This window comes from Tursiops truncatus, chromosome 6, assembly GCF_011762595.2.
Source record: "Tursiops truncatus isolate mTurTru1 chromosome 6, mTurTru1.mat.Y, whole genome shotgun sequence".
Classification (NCBI taxonomy): domain Eukaryota; kingdom Metazoa; phylum Chordata; class Mammalia; order Artiodactyla; family Delphinidae; genus Tursiops; species Tursiops truncatus.
In genome coordinates this window covers 95,169,022-95,194,846 of record NC_047039.1, presented here as the reverse complement: position 1 = coordinate 95,194,846, position 25,825 = coordinate 95,169,022, and the positions used below count along the sequence as shown (strand labels likewise).

The following is a 25,825-nucleotide window of genomic DNA, read 5'->3' as shown; positions in this document are numbered from 1 at the left end:
AGGATTTGATAACGGAATCTAAAGCCAGAAAGAACCCTTTGCGAGGGATGCAGACCAGTCTGCCTGGGTATACAGGGAGAGTGCAGCTCCCCAGCCCCCAACCTCCACTTTAGGAGGTCTTGGCAGAGGGCTGAGGAGAGAACTCAGCCAAAGGGAGAAGGGGCCAGGCCTCGGGTGACAGAGGGTATTCTGAGTTCAGAAACTGGACACTTGTAAGAATGAAATGCTAAAGAAACACATCACTACATCCCGCTGCATGTTGGGGCTCAGGCACCTCAACCCCGAGGCCCCTCTAAGCGACAGCTCTACAAAGAGAAGAAAATCCTTCCCTTCTCTCAGCGCCTACAGCTTCAGCCCCAGATCTACACCACTTACAGTTATGGGAACTTGGTCAGATTATTTAGTGCCTCAGTTTCCTCATCTCTAAAATGGGGGTGATAATAGTATCTATCCCTGACAGCTGCTTCAAGAATTAAATGGGCTCTTATCTGCGAAGTGCTTAGCTTGGGTGTATGGCACATCCTAGGGGCTAATAAAAGTTTTATTATACATGTAAGGATCTGTAAATATACTTGTAGCAAGTTTTCAGGATGAAAATTGTGTGAGATTCTTCAGCTAAGGGGGTGCAGTGTTCCTGGCATGAAAAGAAGTTTCTAGTGCATCCCAGTGGAAGGGTGAAGTCCTTGTAACAGTGTTGCCCTCATCTGGGGATGGAGATGGAAATGAGCCAGACATTGTGGCTAGAATTTTTTGTTGTTATTCTAAGGGCTGAAGCAGCAGAGGGCTATTAAACATAAAACAGAAGGTGATTTTGTGTGGAGGGAAAAGAGACTGGGGAGAGCAGGGGGAGAAGAAGGGGTTAAGGTCCTTGGGGAAAGTGGGGCCCCTTCATTGGGTGTGGCCTTAGAGCTGTGGTAGCCCTAGGAGGACTGGAGGCAGGAAAGCAGGGACAAAATCCCCAGAAGTGCTCCCAGGCAGAGGGACTAGGCAGTGAAAGGGGCTTAGGTGGGAATGAATTTACTTTCATAAAATTAGAATCATGTGTTCCAGCACTCAGGGGCTGAGTTAGACTGGAACTGGAAGATCAGCCCCTTCCCTTAATGTGTATCAGGCCCTGCCCAACATATGTCCCCATGGGAAGCCTCAGGATACTCATAAACTCCCAAGTGGTGGCTCTCAAGCTTTATCAGACTTCAGAATCACCTGGAGTGGTCAGGGGAGAGGGGTAGTTAAGCATACAGACTTCCCAGTAAGATTCTCATTCACAGGTCTGTCATGGACCCAGGAATCTGCATTTGTGGCAGTTGTGCTGAGACTAGGCTACAAATGTGCCCTCTGGCTGCTCCTAGAAACACTGCCCTAAGACGGTGGAGACAAGAAAGAAAAAAAAAGAGGACTGCCCTGGTGGCACAGTGGTTAAGAATCCGCCTGCCAATGCAGGGCACTTGGGTTTGAGCTCTGGTCCGGGAAGATCCCACGTGCTGCGGAGCAACTAACTCCATGCGCCACAACTACTGAGCCTGCACTCTAGAGCCCGTGAGCCACAACTACTGAGACGGCACACCACAACTACTGACGCCCGCACGCCTAGAACCCGTGCTCTGCAACAAGAGAAGCCACCGCAATAAGAAGCCTGCGCACTGCAACGAAGAGTAGCCTCCACTCGCTGCAATGAAGAACCAACGCAGCCAAAAATAAAATATAAATAAATTTATTTTTAAAAAAAGAGAAAAAGAGAAAGAGAAAGAAGGGAGGAAGGAAGGAAGGAAGGAAGGAAGGAAGGAAGGAAGAAAGAAAGAAAGAAAGAGAAAGAAAGAAAGAAAGAAAGAAAGAAAGAAAGAAAGAAAGAAAGAAAGAAAGAAAGAAAGGAAAGAAAAGAATGAAAGGAAGCAGAAAACATTGCTCATAGTAAGGGTTTTTTGGTTGTTTCAGTGAGCACTGGGGATTGAATATATATTTCATACTGAGGGTCATGATCAAAAATGTTTGAAAGCTACTGCTCTAAGGTGACCTCTGGAGCCTTGGTGGGAGGGGGAGGGCTGAATTTGAACTTTAGGGCTTGCCTAGACAGGACACAGTGAGCAGGGGACAGAGAAGAATGGACACCTTTGTTACATTTTAGTCATTCAACAGATTTATTGCACATCTACCTATGTGCCAGGCCATATTTAAGACACTGAGGATACAATAGGAAAGAAGAACAAAGTCTACTCTCCAGGACAAATAAAACACATGGATATGTAATATAATGTTGTTAAGTGATAAGAGCTACGAAAAAGACTCACGTGATATAGGAAGGAGGGCTTGACGGAGGTGCTGATCTAGAAAGGATGATGGAGGAGGTCTCTTGAAGGTGTGGCACTGGAACTGTGCCCTAGATAAAGACAGCAAGCAAACTGTGAGAATATCTGGGGAAGGAGCTTTCCATACAGAGGGACAAGCAAGGGCAAAATTTCCTTTTATACCATGAACTCTGCTCTCTCCCCTCACCAAAGAACCGTACACAATTTACATTCTGAAACGGTGCTACCAGTATATTTACAGATCCTCACACATGATAAAATATTCATTAGCTCCTACTACATGACATAGGTGGGAAAGTATTTATTTATTTATTTAATTTTGGGCTGCATTGGGTCTTCGTTGCTGTGAGTGGGCTTTCTCTAGTTGTGGTGAGCAGGGACTACTCTTCTTTGCAGTGCGCGGGCTTCTCCTTGCGGTGACTTCTCTTGTTGCAGAGCATGGGCTCCAGGTGCACAGTCTTCAGTAGTTGTAGCACGTGGGCTCAGTAGTTGTGGCTCACAGGCTCTAGAGCTCAGGCTCAGTAGTTGTGGCGCACGGGCTTAGTTGCTCTGCTGCATGTGAGATCTTCCTGGACCAGGGATCAAACCCCATGTCCCCTGCATTGGCAGGCGGATTCCTATCCACTGCACCACCAGGGAAGTCCGGAACGTATTTATTTTTTAAAAATTGGGATTATCTGTACATTCTGCTCTATAATATGACTTTTCACTTGCTTATGACATTTGGTTTTGGCCTTTTGGTTTTTTTAACTTTTTAGTAGTGAACATTTGGGAAAGTCTATTGGAAAGGACAATTCCCGGCCTTTACTCTCCCGCAGGCCTGCTCTTTAATGGCAGACCCAGCCCTTGACTGCCTGCGTGTCTCTGGTGTCAGGGCTGGAAATCATCTGACTGGGGTCTGCATGGTTTCCAGCAGTGGCAAAAAGACTCTCAACACTGTGACTTCTTTTCTCCTGTGATGTATTCACAGCACAACCAGCCTCAGCTGTCACCTTTAAGAGGGACTCGGCAGCCTGCCAGTGCAGACAGCCTCAGACCACATGTGGTGAAGTCCAGGCCCCTGAGGAGAGAGAGTCCTCTCTGCTCTGGCCAGAGCAGATCCAGAAGGGACCGGATGAGACCAGATCTTGTCTCCGGAAGGCTCTCAGGACCAGCCCACTTCAGAGGAGAGACAATATCAAACTGGGCAAGTCCAGGAGAGAATAACCAGCTCAGGCAGTAAAAGGCCAAGAACTAGGATTATATTTATACAAGGCAGAGTTCGAGACACTGGTAGAGTTAAGCCGAGGGGATGAAAGGTGAAGGGGAAGGAGGGGGTACGTGAGCTTATGTTGCTTACACCCACAGCGTTCCATCTGTGTCCTAATCGGCTGTCCATGCCTGTCCCCCTCTTTCATTTTTTATTCAGAAATACTCAATGCTTAAAAAAAGAAAGAAAAAAAATACAACCAGGGGAAAGAAATCTTAACATCGTAGAGGATCACATCCATCCTTATATGCATTAGTATTTGGAGGGTGAGAAGTGAACGTAATGACCAGAAGTGATTGTTTAAAAAGAAAAAAAAAAAAGGAAGAGAAGAAAAAAATACAACTATGCCAAAAAGACTCGATGAGCATCTACTATGTGTTAGAACTGCGCTGTCCAATACCATAGCCACTAGCCACATATGGCTACTTAAAGTTAAAATTGAATACAACTGAAAAACCAGTTCTTCAGTTGCACTAGCCACATTTCAGGTGCTCAGTAGGCACAGGTGGCTTGGGGCCAGGTACTGGACAGTGCAGATACAGGGCACTGACATCATCTTGGCATGTTTTATTGCAGCGCTGTGCTAGACCCCGGGTTAGACACCAGCAATAGATCCAGGTGTAATCAATCAGTCACTGCCCACACAGAACTCCCAGTCACGTGAGAAAAACAAGCAAATGAGAAATTATGCTAGGCTGGGGAAAGTGTGTGGTCTTTGTAAGCACGAAAGGAAAGATGGCCAACTCAGTCTGGAGGAAGACAGGAATGGTAGGCAAGACTTGAGGGTAGAGAGGGAGATGGCCTGTAAGCTGAGGATAAATAGTTAGGCAGAGATAGGTGAGGGAAGTAAGGAGCCCTAGGCAGAGGGAACAACTATGCAAGGATTCACAGGTGACAGCTGAAGAGCCAAGGAGCTGCAAGCAGTTTCGACCATCATAGCGTATAGTATGGGTGGTAGAGGTGGAAGATGAGGCTCAAAAGGTATATACCAAACCTTATAGACCTAATGAAGGAATTTGGATATTAGCTATCTGTTGTGTATAAGAAACCATCCCAAAGATAGCGGCTTAAAATGGCAACTGTTTATTTGCTCACGTTTCTGTGGGTTGGCGAATTGGGCTGGGCTGAGCTCAGCTGGGCTGTTTTTCTGATGGTTACTCCTGGGGTCGCAGTCATCTGATTGCTCAGCTGGGGCTGGATGGTCTAAAATGCCATATGTCTGGCATTCGGTGCTACCTATTGGTTGGGCCATGTGTCTTAAACAGGCTCGCCTGGGCTTCTTCCCATGGCGGCAGTGTTCCAAGGTGAGAGCAGAAACTACTAGAACTTTCGAGGCTTAAATTCAAAAGTAACACAATGTCACTTCCACCACATTATATTGGTCAAAAGAAGTTACAAGGCCAGCTCTGATAGGAGAAGCTACAACAAATTTGTGGCCATTTAGATCCATTACACGCTGGGGTGATGTTGGCCTGAACCAGGGCAGTGGATAGAGAGAAGTGGAGAGATTTTTATTTTTAGGATATTTTGGAGTCAGAATTGAGAGGTCTTGGGGTTTGTTCTGGAACAAAGAGGAGAGGGTGAAGTTACAAATGACTCCTAGATCCTTGGCTTGCGTGATTGATGAATGGTGGTGCCCAGAACTCAGAGAGAAAAGAGGAAGAACAGGTTTGGGGGGAAGATAATGTTTCCAGTGTGAGTCATGTCAAGGAGAAGTGTCCTTTAGACAGCTAGGTGGAGATGGGCAGGAGGCAGGTGTATATGCAGATCTAAGGAGGAGTCTGGCTAGAGATACCAGTTTGGGAGTCTCAGGTGCCTTAAGCCTAAAGCATCTTCCAGAGGGGCTGCATCCCCAGAGCATATTACCGGCAGGGATCTGGTAAGTCAACTCTGTGGCTGCACTGAGCCTAGCGCAGGGCAAAGCAATCAGTCTCTCCTGATTGCCAGGTTGTTATTGAGTTTCTAGGGAGAGCCCTCAGCTCTGAACTAGATCAATGTTGCAAGTGGCAACAGCTCCTGTCAGGCGGGAGGTCTCCTAACAACAGGTCACTGACTAATAAAGTAATGAATGCATCAACACTGAGGCAGCATGAACAGGGGCTAGAGGAACCCTGATGGGGAAGCCGTGGAGGGGATTCCCTCTCTCGGTTGGTTGATAGACGCCATGGCCAGCCCTGACATTCTATGAAGGTACATTTCCCTCACCATCCCAACCTCCACTCCCACAGACACCTAACTTTCAGAAACTGCACAAGTCGTCATTGAAGACAGTTCTGCTGGGAGATCAACACTGCAGGAGGCACCTGTTAGGGTGTGAAAGAAATGTTAGCTAAGGTCCTTGCCATTCATTCATTCATTCATTTATTCATTTGTTCATTCATTCAACAAACATTCAACAAGCCCTTAGCAAACCCTGTTCTCTGTACTAGGAATACAGAGATGAATAGACTCTAGTCTAGAAGCAATTCGACTGCAACTACAAAAACTTTGTCTTGTAGCTGCTGTCAGTTTCCGGAACTGTCTTCCCATTGGACCTCAAGAAGTACTTGCGGGGTCTCTTTGCTATGGTGATGGGCTATAAAGGTTTGATGAACGAAAGAATGAATGGAATAGGGAAGTGGGAGACCCGGGGAAGTGTACAAAGAGGGATCTCTGCCTGGGTGGTATCAGGGAAAACGCCAAAGAAATAAAGCAACATCTCTATCTGGATGAAGAATAAGTTAAAAGAGGACATTTATTAAGTGCTTTCTCCGTGGCTATTACAGTGATACCCTCTTTCCTTGGATTATATAGATTCTCTGGCAGCGCGGTCTTGGGCACATCGATCCTATTCTCTGGAACCTCGTCCACGCACTGTTGCAGTAAGAAGGCAGGGCGGGGCGCTCTCGGCTCGACCCCGGGAGACGTCAGGCGAGAGGAACGGCGATTCGGCGGCCGGCGAGGGCGCCCGGAGGGTTTTCGCCAGAACTCCAGCCCTAGCGACGCGCGCCTTGTTGCTAAGGGCGGAGGCGCGGGAGGCTGTGGACCTTGGAGGTCGCGGTTGCCCTCCGGCTCGGCGTCCTCCGTCGGCCTCAGCTTCCAGCCCGACCGGCCGGCCGGAGGGTATGGAGCCCGAGGCGGGAGGAAAAGGCGCAGCTGGCGGGAGGGGAGGTGGGAGCCGTCGCTCTCTCTGAGCCGAAGCCTCTTGCCTGGCCGAAGAGGGGAGCGGGTTCCCAGGTCCGGCCTTGCGTTGGGTGGCGTTACATCCAGTCTTGGGCAAACACCCCTCCACCCACTCCTACCCCCGACCCCCATCAAAAATAAGCTTTGGCCATACGCTTAGAGAGGGCGAGGGGCATTTGTGATCTGAACAGCCAGAAAGGAAAAACTGCGCACAGGTTATCCCCAAAACTTGGGGCAACCTTGGGAGTTCTGACCTAGTACTGATTCCCTGACTGACTTTGGGCAAGACGCTGTTATTCTCTGAGCCTCTGTACCATTAGTGGGTCAAATCAGACCGTTTCCCACTTGCTTCTGGTTTTGTTTCTGTTTGAGCTTTGGTTTAGATTCCTTGGTCTTCCAGAGTGTAGTTTAGATGTGTGCAGAGGGAGATGTGGGGAGAGGGAGGGGGATATGAAATCATCATTTACATGAACAGTGGACCAGGAGTCCAGCTGAATAAGGTCCAGTACCCCATCTTCGCCCCTGTGTGACCTTTAGCAACTCATGACTCTGAGTCCCAGTTTCTTCATGGAAAATGACAGGTGGGTATATTCTGGAATATATCAAGGAATGTTGTACTGGAGAGTTAAAAGAGTGTTCTAAGAGTTATGTTTAGAGTGACCACTGAGGGACTTCCCTGGTGGTCCAGTGGTTGACTCCGAGCTTCCACTGCAGGAGGCACGGGTTGGATCCCTCCTCGGGGAACTAAGATCCCGCATGCGGCGTGGTGCGGCCAAAAAAAAAATAGTGACCACTGAGTATCTCAAAGCCTTTGAAAAGCAAATTGGGGCAGAAATGGGTCCTGGGATTCAGATTTAGAGATTTAGGCCTGATTCCACCTTGGAACCAACAAGGACATTGAGAGCCATATTGAATTGCAGGGTTTCCCAAGTCCTCTGTAGCCTTTACAGGCCTGATATCGGGGACAGGGCAGGGTAACCGCCTGAAGGATCTGTTGTTGGAGAGTTTTAAAGGACTTCATGTTGTTGAGTCCTTAAAAAGCTTCTTGCCAAGCAGACTCTCCCACCTTAGTATTTCATTCATTCATTCATTCATTCAAGAGATATTTGCCTTGCATCTGTTTTCCCAGGCTATGCTTAAAGTGCAAATACAAAAAACGAACAAGACATTATCCCTCCTCTCAAGTATAGTGCATGTTCACAATATAAACCATGGCAGGTAACTGAACAGTATTTTCATTTCTTAGTCTACTCATAATAAATTACAACATGGACATTATTCAAGTACCTATATTTTGTTCTCAAGGTTTTAAATTGCCTTGCTATATAATATCTAACATAATGAACTCTTAGCCTTAGAGTAATCAGTCACTCTGGTCAGGAGACATCATTGGCTTCAGTTTAATATCCTCCAGACTCATTTCCACTTGCATATGTTCTCTGTGTATATTTGTAATGTAAATTTAACCTATGTGTATTAAGAGTAGAATTAATAAGAGTGAAATTGCTGCTTTCAGCATTGCTATCACTGTTAATCTAGTAATCATGCTAGTAGTCATCATTTGTTCCTAACAGTCTGCCAGGTTGAACCAAGAGTTTAGAATGCACTAGCTTTTGCAGAGATGCAGTATAGTATGTTGGTAGGGAGCAAAGCCTCTGGAGTCTGAATGCCTGGATTCAGGTTTCAGCTCCGGCACTTATTTGCAACTTATTTGTAAACTTGGGCAAGTTACCTAACATCTCTGTACCTGACTTTTCTCATCTGCAAAATGAGGATAGTAACAACATGTATCTAAGAGGCTTGTGGAATAGATTAAATGAGTTAAATATAAAGCACTTAAACAGTCCTTGGCACATTTTAAGTGCTATTTTTAATCTTCACAGAAGCCCAATGATAGTTATTATCCCATTTTACACATAGGAAACTGAGACTTAGAGAGGTTCAGCAACTTGCCCTAGGCCACAGTATAACTAATTCAAACCTAGGCCTCATTTCAAGGCTAATGCACCTAATTAAATATTATTCTGACTACTCTATGCTGCTCTAAATTATGAGAATAAGCCATGCTATCAAACAATAATTAGAATTTATTTGAATTCTCTTTTTTTAATAAATTTATGTATTTATTTATTTTTGGCTGCATTGGGTCTTTGTTGCTGCGCGTGGGGGGCTTTCTCTAGTTGCAGAGAGCGGGGGCTACTCTTTGTTGCCGTGCGCGGGCTTCTCATTGCGGGGGTGTCTCTTGTTGCGGAGCACAGGCTCTCTGCTCTCGGCGCGCGGGCTTCAGTAGTTGTGGTTCACAGACTCTAGAGCACAGCCTCAGTAGGTGTGGCGCATGGGCTTAGTTGCTCCGCGGCATGTGGGATCTTCCTGGACCAGGCCTCGAACCCTTGTCCCCGGCATTGGCAGGCAGATTCTTAACCACTGCACCACCAGGGAAGTCCCTATTTGAATTCTTAAAATACGGTTGTTGGGACTTCCCTGGTGGTCCAGTAGTTAAGACAACCTGCTTCCAGCACAGGGGGTGTGGGTTTGATCCCTGGTTGGGGAACTAAGATCCCACATGCCTCGGGGCCAAAAAAACAAAACATAAAAACAGAAGTAATATTGTAACAAATTCAATAAAAGCTTAAAAAAAAATGGTCCACATCAAAATAGAGTTGTTAAAATGCAATAAAACTGTGTTTCTTCTTTGTAGATGTTGATAATGGAAATTCTGGGCCAGAAATCAGGAGGTCTACCTAGTTAGAATTTTGAGCAAATGATGTTTCTGCCCACTTTCTCCAGATCTTTAAATAAAGAGTTTATATGTGATGATTTTGAAAAGCACTTCCATCTCAAATTCTATGATTCATCTTAATAAAGTATTATTTTAAACAGGAAAAATTGCCTTTCTCACAAAAACAGAAAGCTCTGAAGTAAGCAGTCACCTCTGAAGATTTTTGATGAACAGAAGTACTATGAGTAAAATTAAAATATTTAATGATGAATTTAAATATATCCTATTTTGCATATTTTAAAAATAGTTGTATAATTAACATTATGGTATAGTTTCCCTAATTATTGGAAATGTGCAGTTATAAAATCTTGGAATTTTGCAAAATAGCTCTTCCTTTGTGAGGGAAAATACACTTAATCTCTTTAATTAACAATCTCTTATTTACCTTGTAAATCTCCTTTCAGTGCAAACATATGCTTAGAGAAGAGATTAATTTAAGTGTCTTTTCACTAATTACAGAGATTAGGAAGTGGCTGCCTGGACTATTTTCCAAAGGATAAACTTTACAAAAGTATTGAATACAGCAGCTCACTGAGAAGATCCTACTGGTTTGGGGGTAAGTAATTCTAAAGGTTTTCTTTTCCTTAGAATGTCCCATGAATACACTTCAGATGGAAGTATGGCTCTCAGAAGATACCAGCTAAGAATCCAATCAGTTTTAAGCAGAGCCAATCCATTTATAGCATATGCAGTTTCCAGTGACCTAGATCTATGGATGCCATCTGTCCTTAGTTTGATGACAGGGTTGAAAAATGGGTTAGGTTGGCAGATAGGAAGCCCTGCAACCTCTGTCTAACTACAAACAATACAACATTCCAAGCTTTTTGAAAACTATCCTGAAAATTTTCCTGTGGGCATATTTGTGTTACCTGAAAAACTGGATTCCCCTCTTGGTGGGTGTCAAGCCAAAAGACACAACCAAGCCAAAGAGCTTGGAGAGAAGGAAGGATTTAGTACTTGCAGCAAGAACACCAGGGATATTTCCCAAAACAGTGTCTCTCCGAACAGCAAAACTGGGGAAGTTTTACGATAAGGGTGCATGCATATTTATGAAAGGGCTCATGCATATTCATGAGGGGCTTGAGCAGAGGAGAATTCAGCCTAGAATTGGGGCAAAGGCTGACAGAGTTTCAGCTCTAGTTGGTTGAAGTCATCAGGGTTAGCAAAGGTCAGCACCATCATTCCTTAAGTTCCAGTGAGTCTTGGGGTTGAGTGCTTGAGGGGGTTTTGGATCCTGCAAAATAGCTCAAGAATGTGCCTCAGGCTAACCTTTACCTTCAAAACAGAACTGGGAGTCTTTACAACTGATTTATTATCTCCCTGACCTGGTCAAGAGCAAGCCTTGTGGCCAGGCTTAGATCACAAAATGGCTGAGGCCTAAAATGGCTTCTCTTACGTCAAAGAAATTATGTCTGGTTCCGTTCCTCTGAGGACACTCTGCCCTGTCTGCCGATGCTTGTGCTTGTTATAGAGAATCCTACAATGTCTGAACTAGAACCTTAGGACCTTAGGTTCGCTATTTCACAACAAATGTGTTTGTCACACTGTGCAAGCCACTTGAAGTACAGAGAAGAATATGAGAGTCCTTCCTCTTATGGAGCATATAGTCTACTAAAAATCATTTAATCTGGTGTCCTCATTTATAGATGAGGAGGCTGGGGCACAGAGGGGAGGATAGAGGAGCTCAAGGACACACGGTGAGATGAAGCAGGGCTGGGGCTAGAGCCCAGGGCTCCTGATGCCACTCACAGTGTTCTTTCCACTGCATTTGCTTCTACACTGGTGTCAACTTAAAAAATATTTACAACCTAAAAGTTGAGAGTTATATTTTATTCGGCAGGAATTTTTAGGACTTCAACTCGGGAGGCAGCATCCCAAGTAGCCCTGAGAGAACTGCTCCGAGGAGTCGAGGGGGGAGCTAGGATATATAGGAGTTTTGCAACAAAGGGCAGGTAGTCGGGAACATCAAAAGATTACTGTTAATTAAAGAAAACCATATATGTCAAGTTAAGGAATTTAGGGCTTTTCTAGGTTTGGGAAGATGCAAGAGTCTGGGCTCACTGAAATCACTCTTTTTTTTTTGAAGATTTATTTATTATTTATTTATGTGTTTTATTTATTTTTGGCTGCGTCAGGTCTTAGTTGCGGCCTGCGGGATCATCGTTGGGGCATGCGGGATCTTTCGTTGCGGCGCACCAGCTCTTCATTGTGGTGCGCCTGATCTCAGAGAGGCAGCAGTGAGTGGTGGTGTGAAGCGAGATCTTAATTCCCTGCCCAGGAACTGAACCTGGGTAACCTGGATGAAAACCTGGAATCCCAGCCACCACACCCCCTGGCTCTTGCCCCCAGTAAAAAATACATTTCTCACGGAGGCAAAACTGTAAAACAGGTACAAAGTTTATCGTTAGAGACATAGCACAGCAACAAGTGGGAGAGCACACAGAGAAAGTTTGTTAAGACAGAAGCAAGGCAGAGATGCACACCCGGAGAGAAAGGGTGCAGGCATCCTCCCTAATGAGGAGGAGCGCAGTAAAGAGGTGGTTAGGTCATTTATATAGGGCAATTCTTCCGGGTCTTTGTTTACCTTTGGCCAATTATCTGGTTTCTTTTTCCACACGTGACCTGCCTTAGGAGTCTCTAAAACACGTGTGCGCAGCGTTTTTCCAAGATGGATTACAGCCCAGAGGCCTATGGGACAGCCTTAGCATCACATATTACATCACATATTATGGGGTGGTGCCCCCTCCTTTTTTAAATTTTTTTAATTTTTTGGTCTTCATTGCTGTGTGCAGGCTTTCTCTAGTTGCGGCGAGCCGGGGCTACTCTTTGTTGTGGTGCGCGGGCTTCTCATTGCGGTGGATTCTCTTGTTGTGGATCACGGGCTCTAGGTGCACGGGCTTCCGTAGTTGTGGCATACGGGCTCAGTAGTTGTGGCTCACGGCCTCTAGAGCTCAGGCTCAGTAGTTGTGGCTCACGGGCTTAGCTGCTCCGTGGCATGTGGGATCTTCCCGGATCAGGGCTCAAACCCGTGTCCCCTGCATTGGCAGGCGGATTCTTAACCACTGAGCCACCAGGGAAGCCCCTCAACTTTTTTGACCACCAAGGAGGCTTTCTGCGCATGTGCAATGTTTTCCATGCCCTAAGGATGATCTCTTGATCTTTTAACAGGGTTTAGTCCTACTCTGTCCCTGCCATAAAAATGTCCAATGTCTGGTGATTTACCCTATTTCTGTTGCTGGTTTTTATATTGAGGTGCAGATCTCGAAATGTAGACAGGAGTCTGGTCATAAGTGTGTAGTCCGGAGCGCGTTTGTCTTTTGCCTCAGGAAATGTAAATGGGGCTGGTAATGAACGTCCGGCCTGGAGCCCATCTTCTTCTCACCCCAGGAAGTGTGAACAGGAGGCCAGTTGTAAATGTCTAGCCTGGAGCCCATCTATCTCCTGCCTCACGCAGGCTTGTCACTAGTTGTGGCATGTGGGTTTTCTCTTCTTTAGCTGTGGCACGCAGACGCCAGGGCACATGGGCTCTGTAGTTTGGGGCATGCAGGCTCTCTAGTTGAGGCACAAGAGCTCAGTAGTTGTGGCACGTGGGCTTAGTTGCCCCGCCGCATGTGAGATCTTAGTTCCCCGACCAGGACCCGTGTCCCCTGCATTGTAAGGTGGATTCTTTACCACTGGACCACCAGGGAAGCCCCTGAAATCACTCCTGTGATATGCAGGATACTGGGGCCAGTATCCTGTATTTTCATATCCTGAGTTTCTTCTGGGCTTACCAGTTCACCATAGGCTGTGGCTTCAATCGCTGATGACTGTGACATCCTTTGTTTACTGATATGGCAGGAAATATTCCATTTCTCACTGGTTACCTATTCTTGTCAGGAGGTCAATTCTGGCAACTTTCAAATGTAGGCTGAAATTCTTCTGGAAAACTGTGGTGGGTTTTTTGTTTTAAGTGTTTTTTTTTTTAATCTATTTTATTGAAGTATAGTTGATTTACAATGTTGTGTTAATTTCTGCTATACAGTTAAGTGATTCAGTTATACATATATATACATTCTTTTTCATATTTTTTTCCATTATGGTTTATCACAGGATATTGAATATAGTTCCCTGTGCTATACAGTAGGACCGTGCTGTTTATCCATTCTATATATTATAGCTTGCATCTGCTAATCTCAAATTTCCGATCCATCCCTCACACACACACTGCCTCCGCCCGCTCCTTGGCAACTGCAAGTCTGTTCTGTATGTCTGTGAGTCTGTTTCTGTTTCGTAGATAAGTTCATTTGTGTCATATTTTAGATTCCATGTATAAGTGATATCATATGGTATCACTTTCTCTTTCTGACTTACTTCACTTAGTATGATAATCTCTAGTTGCATCCATGTTGCTGCTAATGGCAATATTTCATTCTTTTTTATGGCTGAGTAGTTTTCCATTATATATATGTACCACATCTTCTTTATCCATTCATTCATTGATAGACATTTAAGTTGTTTCCATGTCTTGGCTGTTGTAAACAGTGCTGCTATGAACATTGGTGTGCATGTATCTTTTCGAATGATAGTTTTCTCTGGATATATGCCCAGGGGTGGGGTTGCAGGATCATACTATTTTTAGTTTTTTGAGGAACCTCCATACTGTGGAAAGCTGTGATTTTTAAAGGGAATGATATGGGACTTCCCTGGTGGTCCAGTGGTTAAGACTCTGAGCTTCCACTGCAGGGGGCCCAAGTTCAATCCCTAGTCGGGGAACTAAGATCCTACATGCCATGCGGCCAAAAAAAAAAAAGGTAATGATGTGATGGAGAATACTTGGTGAGTTTTAGCTGCTGTTTCTCCCTGTAGACTGTTCTTCCTAGAACTACGTAGGCTGGTCATGCCCATAAGAGACTCATCTCCTAGAATTTCTTTAAGCAGAGCCCCAGAAGAGATGGGGACTGGGTTCTCCCACCTCCACCCTCTGGCATCTCAGGGGACAGCTAGTTGCAGAGGAACATTACCCAGAGTAGCTGAGATTAGGTCCTAGTCACGTACCTTCAGTCCTAGCAGATGTCCACACTGGCCACATCTTCTGGTCTCTTTTTTTTCTCTGTTTCACCAGCAACCAGTATAGGACCTGCACAAATTAGGTGCTTAGGGGGTGTTTCCTGAATGAGTGTATGCATGAGTATCTCTCTTTCTCTTTAGTTCTCGCCTTGTTAGTTGTTGGGGGTGATGCAAGTAAATCTAGAAAACATTTAATAATTCTTTTTATTTGAATATAGTGTATCATCCATTATTGACATTATTTAATTTCTAGGCCAGTGGCTCTCAAAGTTTTTGGCCTCCGGACTTCCTTGCACTCTTAAAAATTACTGGGGACCTCAAACAGCCTTTGTTTATATAACTTGTAGATTGGATTCTACTCTGCCACCTCCTTTTGACATTAAAACTGAGATATTTTAAAAATAGTTACATATTAACTCATTAAAAAATAAAACTATTGCATGTAAACATAAATAACAATTTTACGAAAAATAAACATACTTTTGAAAACACAAAAAATCTTGGTTGGAAGAGAGTGGTATTGTTTTACATTTTTGCAAATCTCTTTACTGTTTGGCTTAAACAGAAGACAGTTGGAGTCTCATATCTGCTTCTGCATTCAATCTATTGCAGTATGTTCTTTGGGTTATAGTATAAGAAGAAAATCAGGCCTCACACAGAGACATAGTTGGAAAAAGGAGTATCGGAAAAAGGAGTATCTCACAGACTCCCTGAAAGGTCTCAGGAATCCCCAGCAGTCCTGAGACCACACTTTGAGAACTGCTGGTCAGGTCATCAGCTGTATTGTCTCATTTAGTGTCACTGTCTCCCACATCTCATTCTTACTACAGCATAACCTCATGACCCTGGCACACTGATTTAGAGAAGTGTCACAGTGAAATTATTTAATAGCAATCTGGCAAGCTAGGAAGGTTATATAGCCTTTTAGAATAACTAAGGCTCTTTTTCAAGAAGCTTTATTACTGGTGTAAATTATTCTCTCTCCCTCTCTTTTTTTTGGCCACACCTCGTGGCTTGCAGGATCTCAGTTCCCCGACCAGGGATTGAACCCGGGACACAGCAGTGAAAGCCCGAATCCTAACCACTAGGTCACCAGGGAACCCCCTCATTATTTCCAAATACACACTCTTAGTATTTATTTTATTATGGCAGAATATATTTACATAGCGTACAATTTATTATTATTTATTATTATTATTTAGTACATAGACAACATTATGCAACCATCACCACTGTCTAGTTCCAGAACATTTTCATTGCCCCAAGGCAGCTTTGTACCTATTAAGTAGCCATTCCCCATTACCCCATCCCTTGGCAACCACTGATCTGCTTTCTGTCTCTATAGATTTGCTGATTATGGGTATTGCATAGAGATGGATTCATACAATATGTGGCGTTTTGTGACTGGCTTCTTTTGCTTAGTATTATGTTTTCAAGGTTCATCATGTTATACTATGTATCAGTACCTCATTCCTTTTTTTTTTTTTTTCCCACTGGGCCACGCAGCTTGCAGGATCTTAGTTCCCCTACCAGGGATTGAACCTGGGCCCTTGGCAGTGAAAGCACAGAGTCCTAACCACTGGACTGCCGGAATTCCCAGTACTTCATTCCTTTTTATGGCTGAATAATATTCATTGTGGGTATAAACCTCATTTTGTTTATTCATTTATCTGTTGATGGATATTTGGGTTGTTTTCCCCTTTTGGCTATTATGAACAGTGCTGCTATGAACATACATGTATAAATTTTGGTTCGAACACCTGTTTTCAATTCGTTGGGCTATATCCCCAGGAGTAGAACTGTTGGATCACATAATAATTCTATGTTTGACTTACTGGGGAACATCTTAATATTTTCAAAATTAGTTTTGTTTTTGCTTTTGTTTATCTGCTAATGCTGTATTGGAGGATGCATTCCCAGGGCCATAAGAGTGAGGCAGAAAAAGGAGGAAAGCAAATACCTACAGTTTGTCTTTTTCAAAAAAAGGATTTTTACATAACCATACTACCTACCATTATTGTGCCTAACACAGTTAACAGTGTGTATTCTTCTTTTTACTAAACAGGGAACACAACTTCCAGCAGCCACGTGGAATGCTATTCAGGTGCCATCTGAAACGAGCTCTTCCCCAGAAGGTCTCATGCAGGTTCTGTGCAGTGATGGGGAAACTGCAGAGCAAACTCAAATACAGCACTTATAAATACAGGTACAGCAGCCCTCCCGTGAGTGGGATCCCAAGTTTTACGCCGCATTACAATTCTCCACTAAAGAAAGAGAAGGCCCAGAGCCATCACTGATGACCTTCCCTGAACAGTCAGTTTGGTCTGTTTCCTTTTGGATAAGAAACATCTTAGTAGGTAGTGTCTGCAGCCACAGAGAGAGGGGCCCTACATCTTTGGGAATCATCTCTAGAGTGAGCAAAGACTCTAGGCTTCTTCCTTTATCAGATTCCAGTCATTCACTCATTCTGAGCATTTACAGAGTTAATAATACCATTTCTGGCTATGTCAGCATGTCTCCTTTCTCTACTCCTTTTCTATCTTTCTCCTCAGCCTGGCCTGAATTCCTACCATAACCCACACTCTTCTTCCCCTTGCTCCACTGTGCACCCTATACCATTGGGCCCCTCATTTTCCATCCTCTCTTTAGCAGGCCCGATGGATTTAGAGACGAGAGAACTCAAACTAAAGCTTTTCAAGAGTATAGCCCAGCTCACGTGGATACCGTCTCTGTTGTTGCTGCTCTGAACTCAGACCTCTGTGTCTCCGGAGGAAAAGATAAGGTGGGGTGTGCAGTGCTTCCCAGGGAACCAGCTTATTGCAGAGAAGGGAACGGAAGGGAACCCTGCATTTCTAGCAGCAACGTTGAGTAGTGTTAAAAATATGGGCTTTAGAGTTAGAAAGACTGGGTTTAAATTCCTGCTCTGCAACTTCGTATTACTTTGGGCAAGTCTTTTAGTTTTCTTGAGCTTCAGTCTCCTTATCTATTAAATGGGGATAGTAATGCCAACTGCACAGGACCGTTGTGAGGACTGAATGGTAAGACGCTTGGTGCTCTGCCAGACCACCCACATGATTTTTATGAATGACAAGTATCCTTATTCCAGCCCGTCCATTTGTAACCTACCTGCAGACACAGGAGTTATAGCAGCAAGAGGAAACTTCTAGTCTCTTTTATGCCTCTCTTCTGCCAAAATGTCTACTTTGGTGTGCACCGTGATTCCTCCCATTGTCACTAAATCTCTTTGCTTTCTCTCCCTCATATTTGGATCTATTGTAGCACTCAGATCTAGGCTCTTGCTGGCAAAAATGTTGATCATTTTGTAATAAATAATGCCTCTAATTTTCAGTAGCCATTTAGAATCTTCAAATTCCATTTTCATACTGTATTTCCTTGATTCTAAGATGCACATTTCTGCATTTTAACACCTCTGAAATCGGGATGCATCTAAAAATTGACGATATCACCATTTAATTAGCAGCATTTTGTCTTAACATCTATATCATCTTAGACGTATGAAATTTTATATATATGATCCTCACCTGTGAGGGGTAGATAGAGGAAGGGTTATCCTCTGTTTTGCAGATTAATAAACTGGGATTTAATTAGGTCAAGTGCTAACACGCTCCTTATTCCCTAGCAATGAACTACAGAGACTGAGCCAGAGAATGCTCTGAAATCCTGTTTAGGGAGAGAAATACAATAAAATAGAAAAGTATGTACCTGGAAAAAGGATGGAAGGAAATTTTAACAATGATTCTCTCTGGCAGATGGGATATGGATGAGATATTTTGAAATTAAAAAAAAAGGATCTGTTTCACAACAATGTGACTATACTTTTAACACTACTGAACTGTACACCTAAAAATGATTAAGATGGTAAATTTGAGAAAAAAGAAAAAGTATGATACAGTTTTAGGGGAAAAAAATCTAATCCCACGTAGATTTTCCTTCAGGATCTACAACCAGAAGAACCTCAACCTAAATCAGTTCCCCCAGGGGAGTGTTATCCCAAACCCATCAGTAAGGTTCAGAGGAGTGGCCCAGTGGCTTGGGGAGAGACAGAAGAACTCAAAGTAGGGGGGCATAAGGACCGAGCAACAATAAAACCTTGATAGGGAGAAATTAGGTAGAGAATGAGGTAAAGGCTTGTTGTTTCAGTTCAACTAAAATATTCTAATTACTCTCTGCAGACAGTTGTGGCCTATAACTGGAGAACTGGAAATGTGGTGAAAAGGTTGAAAGGACATGAGCGTGAAATCACAAAGGTAATTGTCATATGATTATTATCATGGAGGGAATTTGGAATTGAATAAAGGAATGTCTAATAGCTCTAGGTAGTAAGAGTGATTGAATATTCAGTGTTAAGGAAAAATGCTGGGGCTTCATTTGACGGTGTGAAGCCCTACTCCAGGAAAAGCAAGGCAAACCATTCACTAGCTATTGTTACAGGTATAGGAGACTAAATTTTTGTTTCATTATTAAGCCCTTCATAGCCCGAGTGGGAAATAGAGAAGGCTGAGATTAACTCTCCCTGACCTATCCTAGCCTAACAGGGTCTTGTATTGAAGGCTTACTGAGTGTTTACTATAGCTAGGGAAATGACAAACTCTCCATGCTCAGGAACCTTTTAGCCTAGCTGGGGAAATGTTTAAAAAGCCAACAACAGTTAAATAAAAATTAATTTGTTAAAGAGCATTACATAGTAGACTGAGCTTCCAGTGAAAATGGTAATGTCAATTTATATAACTCGCCTATCTGAAGTCCACATAAATGAACTAAAAATTCACAAGCAAACTCCATCATAATGAAACTAGGCATCAGCGACCATCACACAGCACAGAATATACTTACCTACTAGGTACAGTGCATTTGGAACCAGCCTGAGAAAGAACTCCAGGCTCTAGCGCTCTTATCTCCAGCTCTTTTTCCCATTTTCAAGTCCAATGAAACAAACACACTGGAGCTTTTTTTTCTTGAGCAGATAGCTTGTATTCACAAATCAGGCCAGTTCTTCAGTGCCTCTCGCGACAAGATGGTCATGATGTGGGACTTGCAAGGCTCCTCGCAACCAAGGCAGCAGTTCTCCGGCCACAGCATGGTGGTCACTGGATTGGCTGTGAGTCCAGGTAAGGTAAAGCTAGCCGATCTCTTCCCAACACCGTTGTACTTTCTGAAAAGCCCTGTTCCAGGCCTATCTCATGGACCGTCTTCTTGCCACTGTTTCCAAAGACACATCACAGCTATGCACTGGCTCTCGTGACAACACCCTCCTTCTGTGGGATGTGGGGACCGGACAGTGTGCGGAGAGAGCATCAGTCTCCAGGAACCTGGTATGAACTCAAACTTGGTACAGAGCAGGGCAGCAGGAGGGAGCATGGGGTGAGGAAGGGCCTGGGAAAGAGATCAGGAGACACATGACCAGGCACTAGAGGATTGGGTCCTAATTACTGCTCACCCCCCAACTCTCTGTTAGACCCCGGCCTCTCAGGGTTATCGGATTAGATGATCTCTTAAGTTCTTCCACCCCAGAGAACAACTCCACTAGTTTATATTGGAGTTTTAAATGGTGTCCTCACTTATTCCTTCAAAACATAGTTATTCCATATCTTCTGTGGGCCAGATACTGTGCCAGAAGCAGGGTTAGTGACCCAGGGCACAGTCCCTGGGCTCCAGGAGCTCACAGTTTATGCTTATTGTGTGTTCTGTATATGTAACATTATGCAGAGAAATAAGCATGACCTTTTGCTGTATGTGTAATTTGCTCTGCTTATGAAGACCAGTGTTTTCTGTAGCAAACTGGTATATCAACTCCACAGCCTTTGGGGTCAGTCATACCTGGATTCAAATCATGGATTCCTTACTTTTTAGGTGTGCTACCCCAAGAAACTTACTTAGAGTCTCAGTGTCTTCATTTATACAATGGGGAGAATTATATCACCTGACGTGGTAATGTCCTTTAGTGGTTGTCAATGTCAGTCATAGTCATCTTTTCCAGTTTTGAAGACAACTGCCCATGGAAACATGTGCTTGCCCTGTGCCCCTCCATATTTGTGCAGGTTTCTGGAAGAAAAGAAAATCGTGTTACCCTGGGTTGTTCTGAAAACTGTTTCATGTCTGTCCAGCAGGGGCTGCAGGGATAAAGCAAAACAAGAACACTCTTCCTGAACCCTGTGAGGCCTCAAGCTAGGGTTTCGTTGATCTCACTTTAGAACAGGGGCTGCTCTCCTTAGGTGTAACCCAGCCAGCGGTGTTTGGGTTTCAGGCACTCTAAGAGTGCCTGCATGCATTTTGGGGCTCACAACTGGCCCAGCTGCTTCCATTGCTGCTGATAACCTAGGAACTGCAGGTCGCGCATGACTGGTGGGAATCTGCAAAACATAAAATCCCTCTAAGTCAGATGTGCTAGGTTCGACATCTTTGAGAAGTGGTGGCAGAGACGCTATTTAGCGAGATTTCCAGGAATTACAGCAGAGGAATGACATGGTATGGAGAAGTTTTGAAAATTTTGCCTCTTCCAGGTCACTCACCTGTGCTGGGTCCCCAGAGAACCTTATATACTCCAGACCTCTGAAGATAAAACCATCAGGTGGGCTTACTAAGCAGCAAGAAAGTGTTTCTGGTGAAGGTCTGTGGCTCCCATGCTTACATAACCTGTTCCTACTCTGCTTCTCCACATTGCTTCTCCTTCCACCCCTCTGCCCCTCGCCAGTGCTGGGGTCTCTCTGATTTGGGTGGATCATGGATCATGTGGTTGGAGGTTGAGTGGCAGGAGGTCATCTTGTTCTGACCGGTTTCCAAGCAGCTGATTCTGCCAGCCCCCACTGTGGAGACGTGTTCAGAGTAAACTCAGAGTCAGTCACTCACTCGTCCCGCCCCTCAAGCGGCCCTTGCTTGGCTCCATATGTTCTCAATCACTCAGCCCTCTGGTGAAGCCCTCCCTGTGGAAGTAGGGTCAGAATCACCATCAGGCAAGTCAGGTGAAGTAAACCCTTCTTAGACTAGAAAGCATGACCAGAAACTTTGGATCTCAGAAGAGATTCTACTTAGAAAATGGGAGGAAGGAGATAAAGAGGTAAAAATGAGACAAGAGGCAAAACAAAACAGTCCCAGTAGACCCCATGGCTCAGGTTGGCCAAGACCTATAAATCTTCTGTATCTGATTCTGGAATGATGACTGCTCCTCTCCATCATGATAAGTATCTTTAAAAATTTTTTTTAAATCGCAGACACAGAAATATTCTCTTGTCTGTTGAAAGTAGTATCCCAAAGGACCAAATTAACAAATTAACTTGTACAATTAAGATACTTGGTCTAAATTCCTGTTAATTAGATCTCAGAATAGAAAGAACTCAGATGTCATTCAGTTTGGTTATTTCCTGCCAGCTTTGGAGTCTCTGAGATTGATCTGGTTCACGTTGCTGTTTTTAGGTAAATCACGGCGTTCCATTCTGACTGGCCAAGGCGGCAAAGAGCCAAGACTTTGCCGTTAACAAGTTGTTACAGGTGCCTTTCAGCACATTTACTATAAACCCATTCCCTGCTGTAATTTCTTTCAGATTATGGGACAGTCGGGGGCTGCAGGTAGCTCATGTATTTCCCGCAAAGCAGCACATCCAGACCTACTGCGAGGTCAGTGAGGATGGACACAAGTGTATCTCCTGCAGCAGCGGCTTTGGAGGCGAAGGCTGTGAAGCCACGGTGAGAAACTGCAAGGTTCCAGGTGTTTGGTTGCTGATGAGAAATGACTTCCTCTGGCTTCCTGCCTGTACTGGGCTACACAGGCAGGCTCTACTAATGTCTCAGGCCTATTCCAAGTGCATACTGTCAGTGATCCTTTGCATTCCAGACACTTCTTTCAAGGAACCACCATTGCCTAAGCTCTCTGCATTGGTCACAGAAAAGAGGAATGTGATGAAAGTCAAGATAGGAAGGCATTAAATACAGAACCAGCCTGTTAATGTCCCCACTCCCAACAGAGCTTAGAAAGGGGAGGGACTGTTTGAAGAACCAAGTGTGTTCCCACTGTACGTGTGGTCACAGTAAAGGAGTTCAAGCTCTTCGGGAAGTTTGGAGCTCTAGTGTTGGTTGAGGGCCCATCCCATCCCTAACTCATATACCTTTCCTTGCAGTTAATTTCGGGATTGATTGCCTAGGCTCCTCCGAAGTACCTTGGATTTCTTTCTTTCTTTCTTTCTTTCTTTCTTTTTTTTTTTTGGTTGCACCACACAGCTTGCAGGATCTTAGTTCCCCGACCAGGGATCAAATCCGTGCCTTCAGCAGTGAAAGCACAGAGTCCTAACCACTAGACTGCCAGGGAATTCCCAGCACCTTGTATTTCTAATTGTGAGATATCAGTTTAAAGGCTTATCTGTAATCCAAATAGGACAATTACAGTTCCCATTTTATTGGACACTTACTATGTGCAAGGCACTGGGCTGAGCACATTATAGTGCATTATCTCATTTAATCCTTAAAACAACCTTGTGAGTTAGATATTATTATAGTTCCCATTTTACAGATGAGGAAATAGAGGCACGGCAAGTTGAAATCTCTTGTACAAGACCACACTAGTAAATGGTAGGTTGAGGTGTTGAATCTCAGGCTATTGATGTAGCATCTCTTCTCCAGGCTAAGCATTTCCAGCTCTTATAACTGTTCCTTGGATGACATGGTGTCCAGTGATTTCATTATTTTTTGGGCACAATTCCATCTGCTCTTGTCTGTGAGCATTATTCTCCAGGTGTGGTCTGATTTGTATCAACAAGAGTGGGCTGGCAGGACTATCATCTCCCTAGTTATAGAATCTAGTCTTCTTATACCAAGATTCAGTGTCTAGGCATTACATCGGAAGGTCTGCACCTGTATGTACTTATGAGAAGGTGCTCCTAACTATGGGGCCCCACAGGACCCACAGATGCCAAGAGGCTGTTATAAGGCAGCTCTTGAGCTGTCATAGAAGAACCCCATTCTGTCCCGTCGTGCTACAGGCCTTGGAGCTTTCACTAACCATGATGATAATAATGAAGGCAACAACCCTCTGGCACATCCTTAACCTGGGTTGTTTGAGGCATAGTTGTTGCTGAAATAGTCACCGCATGGCTGGATGCTTGGGTGTGTGGATGGGATGGATGAAGATAAGGGTGTCTATGAGGAGGTAAGTGGAGGGAATAGGTGCATCATGAGACGCCGGGGAGAGGATATCAGTGAATGAAGCATGTCTAAAGCTGGAGAAATACGTACGTGTGAGCCAGCCTCTGTCATTACTTTGCAGTTGTGGGACCTAAGGCAGACGCGGAACAGAATCTGTGAGTACAAGGGGCACTTCCAGACTGTAGCATCCTGTGTCTTTCTGCCAAGAGCATTAGCCTTGATGCCTATGATTGCTACCTCATCGCATGACTGCAAGGTGAAGATCTGGAACCAAGACAGCGGAGGTAAGGAGCCTGCTGTTAATGCTTCTCAAGGATACATGAAGCCCTACAGGCTGCCTTAAAACTCTTCCTTCCATAGCTCAGCATATACAAAGCCACCCATGTCCTGCCACTGTCCAGTCCCATAGTGGTTAAGAGGTGACACCAAGAGGCCAGAATCTTTGTCCAATCTCTGCTAGGAGCTGTCACCATGTAACCCCTGGTGTCTTGTTGTACAGATTCATTCCTGAGAGCTCAAATGTATTTTGATTCTTTTATTCTTTCTACCTGAAGTTCCTCATCTGGTTTTAACTTGTGATGCTCAAAATGTCTGGAAAAGAGAACAAGAATTGCCATTTTAAAATTCATCCTCGAGGACAAAAATGAGACCCTTAGCTCAGAGGGCATGAGGTAGCCCCCGTTGAAAAATTTGACATTTTTCCATGTCAAAATGCAGGGTAAGGATAGTCTCAGAAAGACTCTGCCCTCTCTTGACTCTGCAGCCAAGGTTTGGGATCGCAGTAAGGTAGTGACACTTCAAAGCACCAGAGAAAAAGATGTTTAGGGAACAAGCTGCCCAGAGTCCTCCATGCAGTGGTGCGGCAGAACCAGCTCCTACTGGCTGATTGTTAAATATTCAGGAATATTTAATACGGTCGTGGTGGGAGTATTTACACCATGAAAACTGGCAAATGCTATGAATGAAGGTAGTTTTTTTTTCCTTCCAAAAAGCCAGTTTACCAGCACCCCACTGCCTCAGTGCTATTCTGTCCTGGACACTGGCTTCTGCCAGACACAGGGATAACATTAATTTAGAGAACCTCAGGCCAGATCCCTTTGACAGTCATCTCCCAGAAACTCAGCTCCCAGCAGGGGAGGATAGGGTCGCTCCCTCAGAGAAAAGGTATGGGATCACGTCTAGTGGCTCACAAGCCAGGTGTGGGATCACGTCTAGTGGCTCACAGCGAGTGCAGCCTGGCTGCACCCTCCCGTGGAGTTGTGGGAGGAGGGGGAGAGCAGCTGTTCTAGATGCAGGAATCAAAAACCTGAGCCAGGGAGAACCAGGTGTGCAAGCGCTGGCCTGCCTGCTAGGCATGAAAGTGTAGCTCTTAGACGAGCAGAGCCTGCAAGATGCAAATGGAGGAGACTGGGTCAGCTGGCAGCCTCAGGCCGCCCTTCAGCTCCCCCATCATCCTTTGTCCTGAAGGGAGCTAGACCCCAGGGAGCCAGCAGCTGAAGATCAGTGTTCTTATCTGTTTTCTCTGCGCTGACCCATGCTTTGTTCTCTGGGCAGGGGTCTGAGGGTAGCATTTTAACATGGCCTTGCAGTGAGGCCCCAGTTGTCCAACGTACTTCCAGGTGGCATACGTCTTGTTGGGTCCACGTGCCATTCTCTAGAGTTGACGTCTTGGGGTTGACTTCCCCTCTGGTGCACGTTCCTCTGAGGCACACAGTACCTCTCTCTTCTGGGTTAGATGCACATAGCACGTGCTTTATTTCTGGGGGTTTCTTACAAAGACACTGCCTTTCATGACATGTGCACTCTTGGCCTAACGTGCTGGTTCCCCCTTCCTTCCCAGCCTGCCTTTTCACCTTGTCTCTGGATGGATCAGGACCTTTGACTTCCCTGGCTGTGGCTGACACCGTCTCCTTATTGTGTGCAAGTTTCAGCAGAGGAATTCGCTTACTCAGGGTGGACGATAGCCGAGGGCTGGAACTGCAGGAAGTGGCAGGATTCTGAGGCCAAGACACCTTCACTGGACAATAGCAAACTGTGGCCCCTCCTTACTCAGTGTGACTCTGTGTTTTTCCATGTTCTCTTGGGGGGAGGGCCATGTGGAACGGTGTTCTTTGCTTAGGCTCCCTTGGA

The 25,825-nt window shown here is 44.8% G+C and overlaps 1 protein-coding gene across 7 annotated transcripts; it reads left to right on the top strand.

The window, feature by feature from the left end:
- Window positions 1–6,510: 6,510 nt before the first annotated feature.
- On the top strand, window positions 6,511–25,696 carry WDR31 (WD repeat domain 31). 7 transcript variants are annotated; one of them, XM_073806433.1, is made up of 12 exons: window positions 6,520–6,768; window positions 7,190–7,295; window positions 9,953–10,049; window positions 16,608–16,748; window positions 17,192–17,324; window positions 18,736–18,810; window positions 19,527–19,671; window positions 19,775–19,875; window positions 21,064–21,131; window positions 22,102–22,243; window positions 23,817–23,979; window positions 25,536–25,696. In XM_073806433.1, exons 4-12 carry the CDS (start codon window positions 16,636–16,638, stop codon window positions 25,694–25,696), a joined length of 1,101 nt encoding a protein of 366 aa, XP_073662534.1. In that variant the 5' UTR covers window positions 6,520–6,768; window positions 7,190–7,295; window positions 9,953–10,049; window positions 16,608–16,635. The 7 variants fall into 7 exon arrangements, with proteins under 7 accessions (XP_073662537.1, XP_073662536.1, XP_073662539.1 ...); XM_073806434.1 differs by having other exon boundaries at window positions 6,524–6,654; XM_073806436.1 differs by lacking the exon at window positions 7,190–7,295 and having other exon boundaries at window positions 6,511–6,654.
- The last annotated feature ends 129 nt before the right edge of the window (window positions 25,697–25,825 follow it).

What these genes read in the sequence shown, in the direction of transcription:
- WDR31 (XM_073806436.1), top strand. Translation starts at nt 16,636, where the DNA reads ATGCTATTCAGGTGCCATCTGAAACGAGCTCTTCCCCAGAAGGTCTCA. An exon ending in TACAGCACTTATAAATACAG is followed by an intron (nt 16,749 to 17,191) that starts GTACAGCAGCCC and finishes TCCTCTCTTTAG; the next exon opens with CAGGCCCGATGGATTTAGAG. An exon ending in ATGAGCGTGAAATCACAAAG is followed by an intron (nt 18,811 to 19,526) that starts GTAATTGTCATA and finishes TTTCTTGAGCAG; the next exon opens with ATAGCTTGTATTCACAAATC.